This window comes from Sander lucioperca, chromosome 12 (assembly GCF_008315115.2).
Source record: "Sander lucioperca isolate FBNREF2018 chromosome 12, SLUC_FBN_1.2, whole genome shotgun sequence".
NCBI lineage: Eukaryota > Metazoa > Chordata > Actinopteri > Perciformes > Percidae > Sander > Sander lucioperca.
In genome coordinates, this window is record NC_050184.1 from 29,682,285 (window position 1) to 29,704,119 (window position 21,835).

General features: G+C 38.4%; 2 protein-coding genes across 3 annotated transcripts; both read left to right on the plus strand.

Moving 5' to 3' along the window:
- Positions 1 to 653: 653 nt before the first annotated feature.
- On the plus strand, positions 654 to 8,367 carry LOC116062110 (protein ILRUN-like). 2 transcript variants are annotated; one of them, XM_031316657.2, is made up of 5 exons: positions 654 to 914; positions 2,824 to 2,978; positions 3,099 to 3,296; positions 4,776 to 5,101; positions 6,335 to 8,367. In XM_031316657.2, exons 1-5 carry the CDS (start codon positions 751 to 753, stop codon positions 6,368 to 6,370), a joined length of 879 nt encoding a protein of 292 aa, XP_031172517.1. In that variant the 5' UTR covers positions 654 to 750; the 3' UTR covers positions 6,371 to 8,367. The 2 variants fall into 2 exon arrangements, with proteins under 2 accessions (XP_031172517.1, XP_031172516.1); XM_031316656.2 differs by lacking the exon at positions 6,335 to 8,367 and adding an exon at positions 5,157 to 5,655 and having other exon boundaries at positions 4,776 to 5,125.
- Positions 8,368 to 10,590: 2,223 nt separating this feature from the next.
- On the plus strand, positions 10,591 to 20,201 carry LOC116062080 (SAM pointed domain-containing Ets transcription factor-like). The gene is made up of 6 exons (XM_031316585.2): positions 10,591 to 10,820; positions 16,875 to 17,313; positions 18,534 to 18,731; positions 18,900 to 18,944; positions 19,041 to 19,178; positions 19,502 to 20,201. Exons 2-6 carry the CDS (start codon positions 16,887 to 16,889, stop codon positions 19,678 to 19,680), a joined length of 987 nt encoding a protein of 328 aa, XP_031172445.1. The 5' UTR covers positions 10,591 to 10,820; positions 16,875 to 16,886; the 3' UTR covers positions 19,681 to 20,201.
- Positions 20,202 to 21,835: the final 1,634 nt, after the last annotated feature.

Sequence of the window (21,835 nt, forward strand, 5' to 3'; positions counted from 1 at the left end):
TGTTTAAACTTAAACCCAGGCTAGAGTCAGCAGGAGGTTAGCAGAGTCACCTTCCAACGTCAACCACATAAAGCACAACTAATATTTGTGAAATAGACAATTCAGCATACATTTTGCTGAGCTAAAGGAGAGGCGACTGGAGAGTTCCATGCTTTGGAAGTTGTAGTTATTCCAGTATAAGAGTACTGCCATCTTTAGTGTGTTGTGTGCACTGTGCTTGATGGAAACCTGGATGGCAACAGGGGCCCAACAGCAACTTTTTGCCCCCAGCCCCAAAACAGGTTAATCTGACCATGTAAACACCATGTATAGAACAAGCTATACCTATCCCACTGCTCATTTACCTGTGTAGAAATATAATATTACTAAAGAAACAATTAACACAACATTTTATGGGGGCCAATGGCAAATACCATCTTTTATGGTTACAATACCCTTTGTTTTCACCCATTTTCACAATACCCTTGATATGATTTGATGTTATTATTGATATATAACGTTGAATTGGTTTAGGCTTGCAGTTAATTAAACATAATCATTGCTTTAATTTATAACTACACATTAGTATGAATATTATTTGAAGTAGGTCAATGTTTTCTTTTCTACACCAGGCCTGTGGCTCATAGGTTGAGGCACAAAACACAATCATGTGACATGCGCACTCGGCCCTGTTGTTGAGTTTGTTATGACAAGTCGAGGCCTCGGACTAAATTAGGAGCGAAGCCCAGTCTCTGTCCGGGCGAATCTGAGATGGAGAGCATGGAACTGGACCTGGACCTGGACCAGGAGCTCATGCAGAAATTTAGCTGCATGGGTACAACAGACAAAGATATCCTAATATCGGAATTCCAGAGGCTCCTTGGGTTTCAGCTAAACCCCGCCGGATGCGCCTTCTTTCTGGACATGACCAACTGGTGAGCTCGAGGACTCGTCTGGCCTGCTGTGTGGTGAATGTTATATAATAGACACTGCACACTAGCTAGCTTTCTACCCACCGTACAAATGTATTTAATTGGTAAATCATAGGAAGTGTTATCCTTCATTGTGCCAGAGTTATAGCGTTTACGTTAAGTATGTAAACGTGGGTACAATGACAGATAACGACGTTGTAGTAACGTAACTAGCGTTAGCTGAGTCACCGTGTCTCCGACTTTTGATTGACAGTCAGGAATACAGTGGAGGGTAGCTAAGCGGCTATTGTGATAAAAAATGTTTATAAGATAAATAAATTGTAGTTAACACACGAGTTCGCATGGAAGCGGGTGTGACATTTGAGTGAAATACATTAAACTATGTTGTTAGGTAGCTAAATGTTCAGGCTGCTAAAGGGAGTTCTACGTTAGGTTGGTCACCACTTTCATGCAAAGCTACGTTGCCTACTAGCTACCAGGTAACGTTAGCAGTCACCGAACTGAACGGATAATTAAACGTTTATAACAAATTATTCAGTCTATTAACTGCCTATTGTGTTAGACAGCCAAGATGATTAAACGTTGACGTTATGTCTCATTCCTTGACGACAACCACAGCTGGGATCGATAACGTTTATTACGCAACCTTCCGACGCGTGTGTTGCTCAAAGCTCACACAGTAGCTAGCTAGTTGTGCAAGCCTGGCGAACCTTATCTTTACCTCACCGTGCCTGGACAAAATGTATTAATATGTATGTTTTACGTAGTGAATACTTCAAACTGCAGTTGCATTGCATTTCTGGAGCTTTAAAATGCGACTTCCGGTGACTATTTAGAAAATGAAACGGTAATAGGTTAGGTACAGAAAGGTCATATTGAATTCTTCCCTTAAATAAATCTTTCTGCGCTTATGCAGTGTTAAGCCAATGCAGATCTGTGGAACATAACAGGGTGTCTGTGGGCAGTGCGGGCTGTAGTAGCAACACGTGATGCCGTGTAATAACTCCTCTGCAACGGGCTTTCTAAAAATAAAAACTGCTGGTTTATGGATGACCAGCATGTCACGGGAAGCACCTATTCGCAAACTGTCTGGTCTGCAGACATCTCAGTTGTTCGGCAATATACGGTATATGCACAGTCAAAAAACACAAACGGATGTTATACTGTGTATATATAGTAGGACAAAAAAGATCACAATCTCTTGTAGAATGAATTTCATGTTTTGTCAGAGACCCAGATTTACTCCCAGGCCCTTAGTAGTAGGATTTTTGATTGATTCTTGATTGATTCTTTTTTTTTTTAGCATTGGTACAATATACCAATATGACTCATGGGATATGTTTAGGGCTGAAACAATTAATTGATATATACAGTATATTAATTGGTATATCGTTTGTCATATGTCAGAATAAGAATCAGGTGTATTGCCAAGTAGGTTTTCACATACAAGCAATTTTGGTGCATAACAATAAACAAAGTAAGAGTAAATGTGATTGTAGTTTGAATATATTTGGGTTTTAGTTGGTTGGACAAAACAAGCAGTTTGAAGAAGTCACCCTTGGCTTGAGGAAATTGTGACAGGCATTTTTCACTGTTTGACATGATTACTTAATTAAAACAATAATCAGCAGATCAATAAATAATGAAATTATCCTTAGTTGCAACCCAAGATATGATGTTATTTAATACTTACAAAAAACTGTTATTCTATATTGATGAAAATGTTGAAATAAACCTCAGGTTATTAGTGGACGGGAAGCCAGCTAGTAAATGGGACAGGACCTCAGCCCCATATAAATGTCATATCTGTGCAAACTGCTGTTGAATCATGGGGTTTCCCCTACACAAATCACATTATTCTCCAATATATGTTTGTACTGATCACCTGGATTTCGGCCTTCTTTTGTCGCAGGAATTTACAAGCAGCCATCGGAGCCTACTATGACTTTGAGAGTCCCAACATCAGTGCACCGTGCATGTCCTTTGTGAGCGATGTGACGATTGGTGAGGGCGAATCAGTTCCACCAGACACTCCTTTCACAAAGACCTGGAGAGTACAGAACACAGGTACGTCTGCTGGAATAATAATAATAAGATGAATCACAGAGCTGACACCAGATGTAAATGAAAAATAATAACACTGACATGTCATGCCGAGTTCAGCATCATTTTCTGCGTGTCTTCCAGGTGCAGAGTCATGGCCTCCCGGGGTTTGTCTGAAGTATGTCGGAGGAGATCAGTTTGGGCATGTAAACATGGTGATGGTGCGGCCTCTAGACCCTCAGGAAATGGCTGATGTTAGTGTGCAGATGCATAGCCCTGCGTCTCCTGGCATGTACCAGGGCCAGTGGAGAATGTGCACAGCCACCGGACTTTACTATGGAGGTGAGAAAAGAAAGACAAACGAGGTCACCTTGGGCTTTTTAAGACTTTTTATAGAGAATAATCAGCAGTTTAATAAAATTAAAAGGTCCCATGGCATGAAAATTTCACTTTATGAGGTTTTTTAACATTAATATGCGTTCCCCCAGCCTGCCTATGGTCCCCCAGTGGCTAGAAATGGCGAGAGGTGTAAACCGAGCCCTGGGTATCCTGCTCTGCCTTTGAGAAAACGAAAGCTCAGATGGGCCGATCTGGAATCTGCTCCTTATGAGGTCACAAGGAGCAAGGTTACCTCCCCTTTCTCTGCTTTGCCCGCCCAGAGAATTTGGCCCGCCCATGGGAGACAGACATCATGGCTTTCAAACGAGCAAAGTGGCAGTTGGTTAAGGCCCCCCCCCCTCTCCTCCTCAATAGCTTCAGACACAGAAATGGCACATCCTAAGGAAAGCTCATTGTGGGACTGGCTCTAGTGGCTGTAATTCTGCACCAAAGCAGAATTTTGGGAAAGAGACTTCAGATACAGTATTAGGGGACCACTAAGGTCTATATAAAAGCATCCAAACAGCACCATGTCATGGGACCTTTAATCATGATTTGAACTGAGCTGCCGACACGCAAATATACAGCCGAGTACTGTAGTACTTGTGTCGTTACTGAAGATAAAGTCCTAGATAATTTTGTATGCTTTTCCTTCAGTGAAAACTATTAAAAGATTAAATGGCCATTCTATCAGCACACACACAAATTAAATTAAGAGTCACTAATTAAATTGATTTATGTCCTCCTGCAAGTTCAACGTGTAGGATGATGGATCCAACAGGAAGTCCCTCAAGACTTGCCTAGTTACAAATTAAGCAGCAGAGCTACTCTATTAAAAATTATACGTGGCCTTAATGTTTCATTTAGGTGTTCATAATGATAATTCCTCACTTAACACCATCAGTCTCCTTATGGCCTTACAAGAGAAAAGAATTGCTGACCTGGAGCACTTTGAATCTTTGAGGATACTGTGGGTTTGTGGTCTAGCTTAATTTTATTTTACATGTTTCAGAGGCTATTTGGAATTTTCAGACTGGTAATATAATCTTTTTGTACGTAGCCACCTGGTTGTTTAGCCCGGTGGCAAGGGTCTTTTTTTCCGACGAGGGCCCGGCTGGGGCCAGTCACAGACTGATTCAATGCAAAATTGAGGATTTAAAAAAGTTAGAAGAAAGATTCCATAGGGCCCCAATCCCCAGTGTGGGATTAATAAAGTCTTTCTTATCTTACTAAGTCAGTGCTAAAAGCTGACTGGAGATTTGAAAATATGATTACGTCTACCTTTCCAACCGAGCCGCCCCACTGTAACTGTAGTTTACAAAATGTCTTAAAAATACATTACAAAATAATTCCTAGTGGCTTAGGCCAGGCTTGAAATACAATGGGGGGAAACCCTGGTAGTGGCTTTGTATATTATAACATATTATTTGTTTCTTTTGACAGATGTCATTTGGGTGATCCTGAGTGTGGAGGTTGGAGGCCTCCTTGGCGTCACACAGCAGCTTTCCTCTTTTCAAGCGGAGTTTAACACTCAGCCTCACCGCAGCCTGGAAGGAGATTACAACCCCTTCGCCTCGCCAGAGAAGAGCAAGTGCCCCAACAGCAACAACAACAGCCTCCACGATGCCAGCGGTCACAGAGTCGCAGAGGAACACTGGCAGGGAAGCCCTAACCAGCTGCAGCAAGAGCAGAATGGACTTTCACACAACTCTGTGGATATTGTAGCAAACAGTCTACAAAGCAATCTATCAGTAGTCGCTTATAACCAGGTAAGAGACATCAAAGGGCAACCAACCATGATTCACTAGTATGGAGAATCTCCCTGATTCTCCATACTAGTGAATCATGGTTGGGGTAAATTTCTTCAAATTTCCATCATCAGTGACATAACGATCAAACAACTTCAAAACCTGTAAGCTTTCCATAATAAAAAAAATAAACATGTTACATCTAATCTATAAATACAAAGTTAAGTGTAAAATATTTCTCAAGTTCACTGTGCGAGTTGAAAGTAAGCCCCAATCATAGATTGGATAAATATCTAATCTAAGTTTCTATTCAGCTGAAATCATCATACTATTCAAGTAATTTCAGTATACCTTTACACAGAAAACATTGCTCAGGGCTGCAGTATTAGATACATTGGGTTGCTACCACATTAAAATAAAGCTCCAGAGCAGTTCATTACTCCCATTTAATATTTTAAACTTAGCTTTCAACAAGAATAGTCTACAGCCACACTAGAGGTTTTGAGGTGGTACTTGGAAAACAGTGGTGATTTGAGCTAGATGCAAAAATCTGTCAATTTAGCCTTTTAAGCTTACAAACATTTGCCAGTTAGCACTAAACACAAAGCACAGCTCAGGTTGTCATTTTGCAGAAATTTGGTCACAAACCAAACCTGCTAGCAATGCATAAAAATATACAAATATAGTTGAGACCAGCTTTAGATGTGTCACAAATGTATGTACAAGGCAATGGGATTGAGACCGCAAATGTACACTAAGGCACAACAGATCAAAGAACAAGAACTTTACTAAACCAGTGTTTACATTTATCAAGCTTACAGTCAGACATGAGAAGGAAAACAAATCCAGGGGGGTGAGGCAGGCAGCAGGTCAAAACACAGGTAGCAGATATCAGGCAGAGGAACAGGAGAACGGGTACAGATTGCTGGAACAGCAGGTAAGGATGGTTTTGGAAGTTCGAAGACATCTGGTGGACAGGTGGAGAATGGCAGGTCTGGAAAGTTCCTTAAAAATGCATAGGCGTGGGGCGGCCTCTAGCTCACCCAGTAAAAGCGTTCGCCCCATGTTGGCTGAGTCCTATAGCAGCTGAAGGCAGGGACAGGGAGGCAGCCGTTTGAGCCCACTCACTTTTCAGACAGTGGAATTGTACACTTAAGCCTTTTTTTTTTTGGTCTCATTTAGCCAAATTTCCTACATATCTTGCAGCCCTACTGTCTGTCTGTCTTTTTTTTAAATCATTTCTCTTCCTTCCAGGGTATACAGGAGCCCTATCCTTTTGGGCACTCTTAAATCATGGGACTTATCACAGTGAAGCAGCACCAAACCTCTGGAGTCTGTCACACCAATAAGTAGCTGGTCCAGAGTGTGGAGATTCAAAAACACTTTATGCAAAGTCCAGCTACACTTTGAGAAACCAGAGGCCAATGCTCCCGACGTGCAGCTCAACCAACATCCCACAACCCACTGTATGCACGTGTGAATGCTAAGTTAAAAACGAGTGCTATGAGTCTTTTGTGTGATTTGAGTCTCTCTTTTTTTCAGATTTTTTTTTAGTTGTCAGAGTGCAAATGAACAGGAGTGTGTATTTGTGAATTGTGTGTATATGTGTGTGTGTGTGTGTGTGTGTGCATTGTGCAACCTGAAAGAGAGACTTTGGAGGAAAAGCCATTTATTTTGCCAACTGATTCTCCAGTTTCTGCTAAATATGGGCATATCTGAAACAAACTATTGGATATCATTGTTTACTTTTTATCTTAATTTTTTAATATACGCTTTTTTTTTAAGAGAAAGGGGAACAGCCACATCCTTCAGAAATATATCTGAGGCTCATTCAACATGGCCTGTGCAGTATGGGCAATCGTTTACCTACTATTTTAAATGCGATGCAATTTTGTCCACTGGAGGGAGTCAGCCATTACATTACAAACAAGATTAGAGAAGATAAAATCAACACTGAGAAACAGAACTCTTATTTACAGTATAGCTCCTATGATTTGTTAAGTCTTCATCATTGTACAGAAACATTTTTTCTCTTAAGCTAGAATCTGGAGCCAACAATTTTATTATACCTTCTGTAGTCAAACATGATGAAGGGTTTTTTCTACCCCCACACATTGCTGGTACTTTTACATATAAACATCTATGAAATATTAGAATAATATTAGCAGAGTATTCATTATTAGTAATAATGCAGTATTAGATATTTCCTGTTATCTGAAGCTAAGATTTAGTTTAGTTTTACATGCTTGAATTAAAATTAAACAACACAACAACATGATTAATGCACACTATGACATAAGACATTGAATTCAAGCCATATGAACAGCAGTAAAAACATTATGACATATTATAAAAAAACAGAATTGTTCTTTGTCACCCTGCTCTGAATTGTAATTTTAAAGCTGTCTGTTTTATCATATTAAGTTGAATGTATTTGATGAATGTAGAAAAAGATAATGTTTTTGGAAACATATTAATTTACCCAAAGATTCGACGTTGTATATTTGCATTGAACTAGCAGTTTTATGAGTGTAGTTATTGTTCTGAATATCTATTTGGTCTATTGTTAAAAAAATGCTTATGATGTTCCACATTAGAGTCTACAAAATGTTGTCACTAATCATCGATGAGCTTCTTAAACACATTTGAACATTTGTTTGATCATTTCAGATGCAAACTTACCTGCACCAGTGACATTACCATGAAGTGACAGACTGACGTTGTCTCGCAGAATTGTTACTGCACATTTACTTGCACTAACCGGCTGATCTATGCACTGAGTAATGCAACCTCCATCACAAGGCCCGTGTGTACCTTTCTCCTCCACAAGTACAGTTAAGTCCTGAAGGGTTTGTCAACTCAATGTGATTTTATCTTATCAGCCACAGACAGTGTGTAAGACCCCCTCGTCAGGTAAACACCCTTTGTTATTGAGGCACTAACTGTAAGCCCCGGGGTTACTGAGCTTTGACAGCATGACAATACCAGCCAATACTTCAACATGTCATGCGGATCTCTGTGCGTTCGCTGTGCAAAAATGTTAACGATAAATGTTTCTCCCTGCTGTCAAAGTTATCTGCTGTCAATGCCAATTCATCAAGTGTATGTTGTTCTTAGTGTAGTATCTCTCTGAGGTTTCCACTGGCCAGATTGCAGAATGAATCAGTTGGCATAAAGACTCTTACAACAGCACATTTATGAGAGTGAGGAAGTGCAAACAGATGAAAGCTTTTTTTTCCTGTGTGTTTGAAGAATGTTTGTATGATTAAATTATCACTGAAAACTGACGTTTTGGGCTTTGTGTCATGTTTCTGCAGAAACAATTTCAATTTCCAGGCTTAGAAAAACCTCAATACGGTAGATCTGAAGTCATGATTTTACACAGTTTTGAACACCATATTGTGTTTTCTTCTTTTTAACATCTACTAGTTCCAAAAAACACATGCCATGCCATGTAGTCCACTGTTAGTTTTGTTGTTAACGTTTGAATCTAGCAAATTGCAATCTGTTTGCATTCGCAAGTGATGTGATTGCATTTTAAGTGGAAATAAGTTTTTGCCCACTGCCATGCAGCAGTTTTACCCAATGTGCTGTGAATCTTTATGCATTTGCACTGTATTAGGGAAATCGTGCATTCAACAGGGGCTTGGTCAGACTTATGGATTTACAGGGGCCTTTTATGGATAGCAATTCAAATAAAAATCATTTTAATTTTCATATTAAAAGCATGAAACAAGACACTACTGCATTATTAAATGCATTATTGACATAACGTGCTCTTGCTCAATATTATTCTTCAAAAGACAGCCAGGTTTCTGCATTCAGTAGCTTCCCTCCACACAGTGAAGCACCGCAGAACGACACAGACACTGTGCTGCTATGTTTGAATTTGCAACATGGCCAAATCAAGACCAGTGCATTGGTTTCTGGTGTCAGTGAGCAGTCAAAATACTTTCAAGATGATAAGAGTGATAGAACAGTAACTGTAGTTCAAAAGTAAAACCTGAACGAGGCCGAGCATGGCCAGTAGATGTACCTAATGATTAAATGGTAGCCTGGAGGTTAACTGGTCAAAATCAGGTGATCCAAGGTGCCTCACCATCTATCAGGGTCTATTGTGTCTGTCAATGGCTGTCCAGCCACAGAACCAAACTGCCAGAGGGAGCAGCACTTGCTTGACATTTGCACAGGTTGAATGTTAAAACAGCAAGGCACACAACATGTATTAAGGTAGCACAGTAAACGTACGATTAGCTGCTGAATGACTGTAAAGATCCAACTGACTAAAAAAAGCTTATGTAAGTTTTCAAACAATAGCACCTTATGGATTAACTATTTTTTAACTTCAACAACCCAAGTTAGAGTACAGGTTGGGAGCAGGTTGCTAAAGCTGCAATTCTATTTCAAAGAAGGCCTTTTTGAAGGCGAGTGATGTGAGTGCATACACATGCAGCACTTCTTTAGAATATTTCAACACGACTGCACAAACACTACCGTTTAGTTTAATCAAACATTTACCCAGTCTCGCTTTCTCTTTCACTCTCTTGTCCTCCCTCTGTGTATCACTTACTCGAGTTTTCTGATACTAGTTTTCAAACTTTCAAGACAACTCTGACCATTTTTCCCCCCTTGGATGATTTATTGATATTTCATGGATGTTATGCTCTAAATCCCCTATGTCCTTATATCGCCAGCCTTTCTGGTGTAATATAAAGTCAAGCTGAGATCAAGCCTATTGAAAAAGACCCACTATCCACACAGCAAGATATTATATCCTCTCTCCATAAGCAAGATATCTCTCTTACAGTCAATCCTGAAACATTATGACATTGACAAATTAGCCATTATATGTCACTTTTCATCCAATTATCTCTGTCCTATACATGTAGTCCCAAAAGGCCCAGTGGTGACTGATTCTAAACATGTTTGGGACTATTTTTTCACCATAGTAATTCACTTTTGTCTTCCTTGATCTTGACTACAATGGAAAGCTACTATATGCTATATGCTATATATATATATATATATATATATATATATATATATATATATATATATATATATCCTCTAACAGTGGAACAACATGACAGTGAGTCTTAGTTGAGTGTAACACTTCATAAAGAAAAGATTTCACTTGTTCTGCAGTGAGTTTCCCAGTTCTACTCGGCCTGAGCTGTAGATTTACCCCAAAATAATAATGCATTATTCCTCACCTTTCACACAGAGTGGTAAACATGTTCTACTTGGATCGGATTAGATTAGATAAAGTTTGAGTCAACAGTTTTATGTTAAAAAAAAATTGAATATTATCATTAAAAACTGCTATTGTTGAAATGCTAGTAAAAAAAGGGGCCCTCACTTACAGCTTCCCCCCAGGCTGTTAAACTCAACAAAATTGTTTACTGAAGGAACTCTCTGTGAATACTGCAATACTGCCCCAAGTCATTATTAAGTAGGCACTTGGAGCAACCTCCCTCATTGGGACACACCCTTTCTTTCAGAGTTGATATGTCACGAAGGCACTGTGTCCCGAAGAAGTCAAACTATTGCTGCTTGGACCAGGAGTCAAACGAGGTGTGTCGATAGTCGGAGTGGACAGAAGTGATCCAGCTGTGAGAGATACATACAGCACATCCTCGCCTGAGGGCAAAACAGATACAGTCTCCACAGGACCTTGACTTTAGTCCACACTTAGACAGAGGAACAGTGGAAACTCTATACTGAATCCAACACTGACAAGGTAAGGCAGCAGCTCACAATAAGACTCAAAAATAACTCTAATAATACTAGGCTATTACTGCTACCAAACTACTATTATTACTACCACATGATAGTACATGCTACTAACACTGCTACCACTTTGATTATCAGCAGTGGAGGAAGTATTCACATACTTTGGGGAACTGTAAAGTGCCCTTTCCTAAATCCTAATTTGGACAGAAAGGGGATCAAAATATGGAACCCACAGAGCTTAAAATGGATCATGACTGGAATAATTTTAAACTTCAGTTGAAACAGTTTTTAAAGTGGGAACAGTCATGCAATCATAAATGAATCTAGCGCTTGTAATTGAGTTGTATCGTGATGTTATTGTATGATTGTTTGTAAATAGTTTGTGTCTTTTAAAAAATATATATTTTACTGTTGAGTTTTGTGTATTCTGAAAGGCCTATCTAGGCACAGGAATTGAAATCTCCCTAGTTCCCTGAATTATGTCCCTATACAAATAAATATTAAATAAAAGAAATACCTTTTTTTTAATATTTTTTTTTTACAGCAGACATTTTGACATGTCACACTAATCAAAGCACAAGTGTAAATAATAAAATCAATGATGGCTGACTTCCATTTCGCTGCTTTCAGGGTCCTCATGTTGTGCACTTTTTTCTGCATTTTTGGTGCCTTTTCTGGCGGTTTATGCGCTTTTTTCAATGCTTTAGGCACTTTGTTTTAACGGTTTTGACACTTTACTCAATGTTTTGCCACTTTTTTTTGGGCACTTTTTTCAATGTATTTGTCGCTGGCTGAGGAACTTTTTGGCCAAACTTTTTAGGGGCTTTATGAGGCCCAAAATGTAAGTGAGAAGACTACAGTATATGAGACATGCAATAATACAGTCAAAATATTTGACTTTTTCTCTTAAATAAACACATGTCAATAATCTCTACATGTCTGGCCCTTGATGTGATTCTCATTTTCCAGTGTGGCCCTTAGGGAAACTGAGTTTGACACCCCTGGTTTACTGGGACACTTGAATAGAACAAAGCCATGGTTAATGTTATTAGTCCCTACAATAAGTCAAATGTCTGCTGTGAAAAAAGACCTGTTTAAAAAAAAACTACTGCAAATAAAAGTCCTGCTTTCAAAGTTTTACTTCATTTAAAAATACACAACATACCCTTTATTATATTATTAGTTTATTGATACTTAGAATCAGAATCAGAAAGACATTTACTGCCAAGTAAGCAGCACATAGTAGGAATTTGCCTTGGTCTATGGTGCATACATAAAAACAATAATATAAAATAAACAAACAATACATACAGAAGCAACACATACATACATATAACTATTTAACATTACGAAAGAAAAAAGAGGCTGTATGGGTTAGTGCAGGATGTAATAAAATGTAGAGGGATGTGCAGAGGACAGGATGTAGGATTAAGAGTCAGTGTCAGGGGGGGTCATGCATTGATGTTGTAGCTGGTCAAAGTAGAGCCAGTTTTCGCTATTTTATACAGTTGGATTGTTAAGTCTAGAACAGAGATCTTCAACAGGGGGTCCGGGACCCCTAGGGGAGTCCTCAGAGTTACTGCAGTGGTGGCCACCAAACTGTTGTTCATTTTTTGAATGTTTTTTCAAAAATGAAAACGTCTTTAAATCCAACATATCATTAGCAATTATGAATCAACCTATTAGTGAAAAAAACAAACATTATTGATAGGATTACTGGCCTACAGGTAAGGTAGTCACTAAGGTAGCCACCATAGACAGTATAATATTAATGGACAGCGCATGTGTGACGGTACCCATTGGTTTGTGGAGATCTGCTATCCGTCGTTGAGTTTGCCGGGACGAGAGGGAGGAGTGAGGGAGGAGCTGCTTACACTCTACGTTACGTTACACACTTTCACTGGCAATCACATCATAGCCACTCCCTAAAACACCCCCTGCTTTATCGCTGATTTTAAAATCAACAATATCATAATTCAAAAAATGAACATCATTCTATATTGCAGAAGACTTAAAACTAGCGATTGAGACCATAAACTCATTATGAAAATGTTTACGGAGGTAATAAATCAAGTGAGAAGTGGGTCACTTTCTCATAGACTTCTACAGAAAACAACCTCCTTTTGCAACGGCACGTGTCGCCCCCTGCTGGAATTCAGATAGAATGCAGGTTTAAGGCACTTCCGCATTTGCAGCACTTCGCGGAACCGGATGCGGTCTATGGTAGCCACATACAGATACAGTTCATCCTAAGGATTCACTGTGCCAGATGTATGTTTAACATTAAAACATGATTTATAAAATCATGCCAACAATTATTATTTTAATAGCTTAGTATTCTATTCACCAAAAAGTATAAAGGCTTTAGGCTGCCCTACACATTACTGTAGGCCCAGTTTAATATGCAACTTAATTTTGTACAATATATGTAGTAGGGGGTCCTTGTTCCATCTCTCTTTTAGTTAAGGGGTCCTTGGCTTAAAAAAATGTTGAAGACCCCTGGTCTAAAAGATTGGCTCATATTTTATGAGATGATTACATGTTTGTTATAATTATATATTATTTTTATATCTATTATTATTTAATTTTTTGTCAAATCTCACAGTAGTATGCAAAGCAAGCGGTAACTCTAGTAACTAGTAATTATTCACTATAGTAACTCTAAAATTAAATATTAATGAGCATAAAATGAAAATACGAGTACAATGCTTAAGACATTTTTAGTTACTTTTTCACCCTTATCTTTACTGCAATCACTTCTTCTATTACTATTACTACCCCACTTTTATGTGCACTGCAGACGGTGCTACTATTGTAATACCGGTAATGTATTAATGTATTTCTGCTCCCACTATTTCCTCTACAGTTATTATGAATATAGCTGACTATTCTGCCACCAGACCTAGTACTACTACTTCCATTACCACTAACTAGGGCTCCAATTTTTTTATAATGATGTCTAAACCACTGAAAGCATCAACTATTATTTAAAGTGATGTATTTCAAATTGGGATGCAGACAATAATAATTTTCCCCCCAGTTAATTTATGCATATTTATAATGAGATAAATGACAGTAACCATGCTGTTGTAAGAAAACAAAAAGCTGATTCAGTGAATCCATGTTTTGCATGAAGATAAAAGCTCAATTGTGTTACTTTGTACTTTTTACCAATTTAAATGACTTGTTCTCTCTCTTTTTAACTGTCACCCTTTAAGTTGTAACAAACACACATACATGCACACACACACACACACACACACACACACACACACACACACACACACACACACACACACACACACACACACACACACACACACAGGCTCATACAGAGGCAGCCACATGTAGACATTTTGCTGAACAGACACAGAACAGCTCATAAAGGTGTGTTGTCAAACACCCTTTGTCCAAAGAACAGTGGAATGACCAAAACCTTTCATATCGCCTCTCATATCAGTTTGGCAGCTAGCTAATGAGGTGTAAAACACAGCTCCAAATATAAGTCTACAAATAAAAGACTTGGGAGAGAGAGAGAGAGAGAGAGAGAGAGAGAGAGAGAGAGAGAGAGAGAGAGAGAGAGAGAGAGAGAGATTCCTAATATTGTGTTAATTCATTGTGTTCTGTCTGAATATTTGGACCAATTGTATTTGGATGCTTTGGCAAAATTGTTATACAAACTTTCATGCCAATAATGCCCCTTTGAATTGAATTGAATTTAGAGAGCGAGAGAGAGAGAGTCTAGAAGAGCAAGTTTTTTTTACCACTGCTAAACATTTAAACTACGAGTGGCCAGATATCTAGGTCATACTCTTTGTTTACACAGACACAGAAGTTTTTTTATTTTACAAGTATTCCTCTATTTTATATTTGTTACATTTATGGTGATCCTGTATTGGTAATCTTATATTAGTGCACACAATGAATTACAACTCTGAAGACCTTTCTGGTTAATCTGGAGATAAAAAAAAACATTAGCTATAGACAATATTGAACAGCTATTGATGTCATTACTGTGATCTTGGCCTCCTCTTTTGTCCTGCAATCACACTCAAATAACTTTATTTATATATATATATATATGTATTGTATATAGGTATGTATAACTCTCCTTTGTTAACAAAGCTCCATGTGCCATTGTTTGACTGAAAACCAGTCACCAGATCAATCACTCTCAGTGCAGCACTTCACTGTCAATGTTTACCAAAAGGTAGCCTGAGAATAACATTTAGCATAATGATCATAATCAGTGTGAACAGATGCTGATACTGTGGATGCATTTTTGTTTTTTGTAATGTCACATATATTCTGCTGAGAGTAGCAGTGGATGAAAGGAGGCAAAACTGACAAAAGCATTATGTATTCAAAAGATACAAAAGTATATCACTTGAAATTGAAACAGGTGTATCATTTTGTCAAATCAAATACTGGCATACAGCACCACTCCCAGCCAGGTGAGCTGTTCTCTTAGTCATACCATGATGAATACGCTCCAGCTACTTATACTTTATCCACATATTATATGTGTCCCACCCTTTATGCTCTATTTTATCAAGCTTTTATTTTGCAGTTACAATTTTTTTCCAATTGCTAAAACACAATTTTGCAAACTAGGCTGGTTTTATCAAAATACTTAACACAATTCACAAAACACACACCCAAACTGCAAAATACCTCATATATCCTGCAAAATTAAGCACTGCAACCAAAACTACATATAGCATTATCAAAATCAAACTTTTGCACCAAATGGCACACACTTCATTCATATTACCAGATTTTTGTCTAACCAACTACACACTGTTGGGCATAATGAAAAGCACTTTCATCTTTAGTATGCTTTGCCATAGTACTAAAATAGTTCAAATTGTAGAAAATTCGTCAGATTGTTCACATGCACAGACCTTATCATGGTCATTGCACAGACCTTATCATGGTCATTGCATTTCTGTGCGTGATTTTTATTTTTATTTTTATTCTTATGTATGTGTGATATATGTGTGTATATGTGTTTGTTGTGTTAAGGTTGTCTAAGCTACTGGATCCTAAAATTTCCTTCAGGATGAATAAAGTATCTATCTATCTATCTATCTAAATATTTGCAGATACACACACATGCTGTTGAAACATTTATGTTTTTATTTTCACCAAACAAGTCAGTGCAACATATGCACAGCAGATATATGTACATAGGACTGAACAGAAATATCAGTCATTTTGAATGGCAGTGTTTTGAAATGGCAAACGTGTGACTTTATGTCAGATTGTTGTGTCTTATGCAGATAACTGGGTTCAGTGCATTTAAAAAGTGCCATTTTGAATTGCAAAATGTGTATAAAGCAGAAAATGTGTTTAGACTTATGGAGACTTGAGAAGAGGTTTTGCTCTCTGTGTGTCAGTTTAAATAATTGTGCTATACATGTCATTTTAGTGTGTTAGCAATTGGAAAAAACTGTAATTACATGTTATTTCTAAAAGGCACTGGGTGTCACATTGGGATAGTAACACCTCCTTTCTCATAATCACATGCATTTTGGAATTACAGTCAAAATGACACATTTACTTATGGTTGGAGTTTCAAACAATGCTTCGATCTCCCTTTCTTTATCTGCATTTAAAAGGTGGAGTAGTTAGCTTTCTGATATTGTTGAATGATGTTGAAAATTATGCAAGGTATGAGGTCAGAATTTCACACAGGATGAACCTGTTGGACCTGGATGTTTCCAAACATAAATTCATGAGGAAATCTGAAATTAATGCTGGATTAAAAAACTGAATTTTTGAGTAACAAAAAAAAAAGCAATTGCTTCGATGAATTTAACCATCACAATTGCTCCAGCTTGCAAAGCTGGAATGACAGATCCCTTATGTTAACGTCCCAGCAAAGTAAATACCATGAATGTTTATTTTAGGATTGCTACTGTTTCAATATTGAGCATTTGGGTATGGTAGCATCAATGCAACTCTGTTAATGCCGCTGTTGAAAATGTCAGGCAGGGTGTAAATTTGTTATGATGCCGATGATAACATTTTAAAGAAAAAAAGTGCTTTCTTCTTCCAGTGTTAAACAAACATGAGCATGGGGAGTCCAGGCTGTGAACACACGGGCTGCACTACACCTCTACACTCACCTCTCTACATCAGCCACACCCACACTGACACGATGGCCTGGCTGGACGAGGCGGACGACATCAAACCCCCCCGCAGCTTGTTGGGGCTGCCTGAGCTCAGATGGCCGGGGGTCTACCTCCCCTACTACGACAGATTAGCCCTAGAGGAGAGCCCCTGGGTGCTGAGGATGACAGAGGCCCCAGCTCCAGCTGCTCCTCCCTCCAGCACCCCAGAGCCGAACCAAGCCAAGCCCAGCCAACCCCAGGACCCCCCCTCTGGGACAGAGGGTCAGGTGGAGGAGCGCTGTCTGGAGCAGGTCCAGACCATGGTGGTGGGAGAGGTGCTGAAGGATGTCGACACAGCTTGCAAACTGCTGAACATTGCACCAGGTAGGACAGAACTGGATAATGTCTTATTATTATTATTATTATTATTATTATTATTATCAACGAGAGACATTTGAATAGACAAACCTGCTGTAGAGAGTGTTGACAGACGTTGTAGTCTAATAAAAATAACCTTCAAAAGCCATCATTTGTTTGTTTGCTCTCACATCAACATCCAGAGTGACACAGCTGCTGAGCATTCATAGCCTGAGCTAAGGCCCGGCCCACCTTGTGCAAACTTCTCTGTTGACAGAGTATCATCTCCACTTCTTATGGACTCAGAGTCTTTATCTGGAAATTTAAAATCATACAATGTGTGTGATTATATGCTTTTGATACGCTCCATGCTTCTTACATAACAGAAAGTATGAAACATATTCATGGGAGCTCATAATTTGAAATTGCATTCAATTTGAAAGATTAAGCCAGCAATTTAGTGTTCCTATATTATTGCAAAAGAGAGTTTGTGTGTTTGTGTTTTCTTTTTTTTAATGGTCCGAATTAAAGCAGCAGACGCTGAAATATATTTTTGTCCCTAATATGAGTCAAGCTGGTCTGGTATGTGACTACACATTTCAAACTCTACATCCCCAATTTGTAATACAGACTTTATGTGTAGTTTGTGAGCCTAAATGTTTCCTCAGGCTGTTTAGTACCCTGGGACTGTTCAGTCATGTTGTCCTTTAAAATGACAGTTTAGGTTTTGTTTTTGTGTTGTGGTTTGGTTAATTGATCTTTACAAAATTCCTCATATTGCATATAATTTAACCTTTGGTTCGGCTGAATGACAGTTTAACATTTTTCTCAAATTGTCAAATGCTTTTTTTTTTCTTCTTGTTATTGGTCTATTCAATGGACCAATAATACAAAAGTGCAATAAGCCTACAAAATGTTTGTAGTAACCGTCACAAATCATTTTAGAATGACTGCTGCAGTTAGTAAAGATATATATATATATATATATATATATATATATATATATATATTTTTTTTTAAATGTGTCACGTATGAATAGACTCTATTCATACGTGACACATTTAAAAAAAAAAAGATATCCGGATTTCTACTCCTTAATATAGGTCAAACTGTGGAATTTGTTAGTGACCTATTGAACTGATGGTGTGATGTTTTCATTGGTGAAAGTAATGTCATTATTTAAGGTCTGAACATGTGGGGAGCTGTGTGAAATAAAATGCCTCTCTGTTTTCTGTTTACCTCTTCAGACCCCTTGGACTGGAACTGTGTGGACGTTCAGAAGTGGCTCCTCTGGACCGAGCACCTGCACAAGCTGCCGCAGGTCAGCATGATGTTTCAGGAGCTGAGCGGGAGGGATCTGTGCTCCATGACAGAAGCAGACTTCAGACAACGCTCCTCACAGTTTGGAGACATGCTGTATGCTCATCTGGACATCTGGAGATCTGGTAAGAACAACAGGGACACAGGGAAATGATCCTACATCAACTCTGCTGTTATGCAAATTAAGAAAGGCAGATTGTGAAGCAAATGCAGTGTGACTAAGAGTACATTTAAGAATGTGTGTGTGTAAACTGCTACATGACTGGGTCTCTTTTTTTTGTCTGTTCTTTAAGCTGCAGCAATGAAGGAGCGCTGCCCACCAGAGGTCAGCAAATCCGGTAAATTCTTGTTTTTAAACTAGATTGCAATGCAACTAACTAACACAATGATTTGAAGAAGTGACATCTGGTTTTTGTAAATCTCTCTTACGTCAGTAGCTGATGATAATTCCTGGTCAGATGTGATGCGTATCTACCCCAGCCAGCCCATCCACCTGTGGCAGTTCCTCCGAGACCTGCTCCTCAAGCCTCACAACTACAGCCGCTGCATCCGCTGGCTCAACAAAGAGAAAGGTAGGGTGATACCACATTATAGTGTCTTATAAACAATATAATACATGTTTAGGCCTATATACTGATTATAAATACTAAATATGGGGACTTTAAAGTTACTTTAAAAAATAGTAGTACATTTGAGAAAATATGCTTTGTTTTCTTGTCAAGAGTTAGATGAGAAGATCAATACCTCTCTCACACATGAGAGTGGTATCAGTCTTCTCATCTAACTCTCTGCAAGAAAGCAAAAAAAAAAAAGCGCATAGGCCTATCCCAAAATGCAGACTCCCTTGTTCACTTCAAAATCCAAACTGAGTACATTTACTTTCTTCTGTCCAAAGGGATTTTCAAAATAGAAGACTCAGCTCTCGTGGCCAGACTATGGGGCATGAGGAAGAACCGCCCGGCTATGAACTATGACAAACTGAGTCGCTCCATACGCCAGTACTACAAGAAAGGCATCATTCGAAAGCCTGATGTATCACGCAGACTGGTCTACCAGTTCGTCAACCCCGTGTGATAAAGAGGCTAGACTGATCCGAAGAGAATGAGCTGAGAAGGAACCAAAGATATGCTGGACATACAGTAGGAGTAACATGAACTCTGAAGCTTGTTCATTCATTGTACTTGATATTTCATTTCAATTGTAAAGACTGCCTACTGAACCATGCACTCCTGCCTATCATAACATCGCTGTACTTTATTATTCTTAACACATTTCTTCAAACTATGGAACAGTTGAAAGACATAATGCTTATTTGCTTTCTTGCAGAGTTAGATGAGGAGATTGATACCACTCTCATATCCGAGTGGTATCAATCTTCTCATCTAAGTCTTGGCGAGAAGCAAACGCTTATTTCCCAAAATGTCGAACTAGTCCTTTTAATTTTTCTTTTGTCAATCTCTTTTAAGTGTCAGAATATTTAGAAGTTGCAGAGCAATGCCAAAGTAAGTGAATATTTTATTAAACCAGCCTTGATGGATAATCCTTTTTACGGTTCTATTTTTGGGATTATGTTCACGATCCAGAATAAAGCAATATGTGACCAAATGTTGTCTCCCTTTAAAGTGAAAACAAGGAATAGTATAATACATCACGTGCAGTCCATACAAAAAAAACCACACAGACACTAACTTTTTTCAACAAACTTGTTTCCCCTTTCAAACCAATATCGCAATATTGACACCATCACAACAAATTTGAGTCTAGTTTTTCATCACTATCGTCATTATCTGTGATCATAATCATCTTTATGCATATTTAAATGAACTTCTTGTTACATCAAGATGAACAGGCACTACACCAGTTAGGAGATAAAAGTACATCACTAACTATGAACATACATCTTCTAGACCGCTAATATAGGGTTTCCACAACATGAGCTGCTGTCCCCTGTGTGCATAAGGAAAAGATCATCAACATAAAAAAGCATTTACATGTACACCTTTTTACTGCCTCAACATGGTCAGGTCTCATTTCTCAACTCAACACAGTTGTACAGTTACAATAGAATATAATCTTTAAATTACATCATCATATACAAATCTGACAGCGTGGGATAACGTCACGCTTTTATGATACACTGACAATTCCATTGCAATGAAATTCATACGATATGGTACCTATTACTTAATATGTTTTCCATTGCTGTTATTTTAATGAATCACATTTACATGTATAACACTACATTTTGTCTTAATAGTCAATCACTTGCATTTTTTTTTTTACATTTCTTTTTCTTTTTCTGTTACATTTACACAACTCATACACACTGGATGATGAAGAGGTTTCCCCCAAAATTTTAACCTGGTTATGTGGATTATGTGTTTGAACCTGCGTGTTGTGTATGTTGTGTGTTTGATGCATGTGTGTTTGTATGCATGCATGTGTATGCGTGCGTGCATGCGTGCGTGTGTGTGTATATGTGTGTGTGTGTGTGTGCATACGCACATCAAGGATGTAGGACAGTTTTAATGATAAGAGTCCTTTTTGCTATGCTGGACAGCTTTACTCTAAGACACAACTTGTGAGCTGGTGATGTGTTCCTTCTCACGTGTGAGACCCAAACCTGTCACATCCTGTCCCAGACACAGAGCTAAACACATCTGACTGCTGTTGGTCCAGTGAAATTTTAAAACTTCAGGACAACTACGTTATATATATATAAAAGTATCTCTCCCATCTAATCAGAGATTTAGGTGCAACTTATAGCAAGATAACTCACTAATCAACATCTGATAAATGCAATTTCTGCTATAAATGTAATTCCTATGGAGCAAGTTAAAGATTTTAAAAATAACCATGTAATGCACTGTGTAAGAGTCAGCTTACATGCAGTGCAGTACTGGTGACAAATGTATTCCCTGTGTCATTGTGCGGTGCTTTGCAGACAAATGAAGTTCGGGTGGATTGGGAAGCAGCTACAAGATGATCCTCACTGAAGTTGTTTGTTATTGCATGGAGAGAAAATGGATAGTTGATGGTATTGGGTCATTCTTTGGCTCAGCAGGGAAAACGGGCCGCATAACTAGTGCTTTTTGCTAGACAGGGCTTTAAGTGACGGTGGAGAACCATGTTTAGACAATATGCCCTCTTTCAAGCCTCTTTTTTTATCTGTTTTCATGTAAAGCACTTTGAATTGCCCTGTTACTGAAATGTGCTATACAAATAAAGC

What these genes read in the sequence shown, in the direction of transcription:
- LOC116062080 (XM_031316585.2), top strand. Translation starts at nt 16,887, where the DNA reads ATGAGCATGGGGAGTCCAGGCTGTGAACACACGGGCTGCACTACACCT. An exon ending in ACCAGAGGTCAGCAAATCCG is followed by an intron (nt 18,945 to 19,040) that starts GTAAATTCTTGT and finishes CTCTTACGTCAG; the next exon opens with TAGCTGATGATAATTCCTGG. An exon ending in CTGGCTCAACAAAGAGAAAG is followed by an intron (nt 19,179 to 19,501) that starts GTAGGGTGATAC and finishes TTCTGTCCAAAG; the next exon opens with GGATTTTCAAAATAGAAGAC.
- LOC116062110 (XM_031316656.2), top strand. Translation starts at nt 751, where the DNA reads ATGGAGAGCATGGAACTGGACCTGGACCTGGACCAGGAGCTCATGCAG. An exon ending in CTGGAGAGTACAGAACACAG is followed by an intron (nt 2,979 to 3,098) that starts GTACGTCTGCTG and finishes CGTGTCTTCCAG; the next exon opens with GTGCAGAGTCATGGCCTCCC. An exon ending in CACCGGACTTTACTATGGAG is followed by an intron (nt 3,297 to 4,775) that starts GTGAGAAAAGAA and finishes TTCTTTTGACAG; the next exon opens with ATGTCATTTGGGTGATCCTG.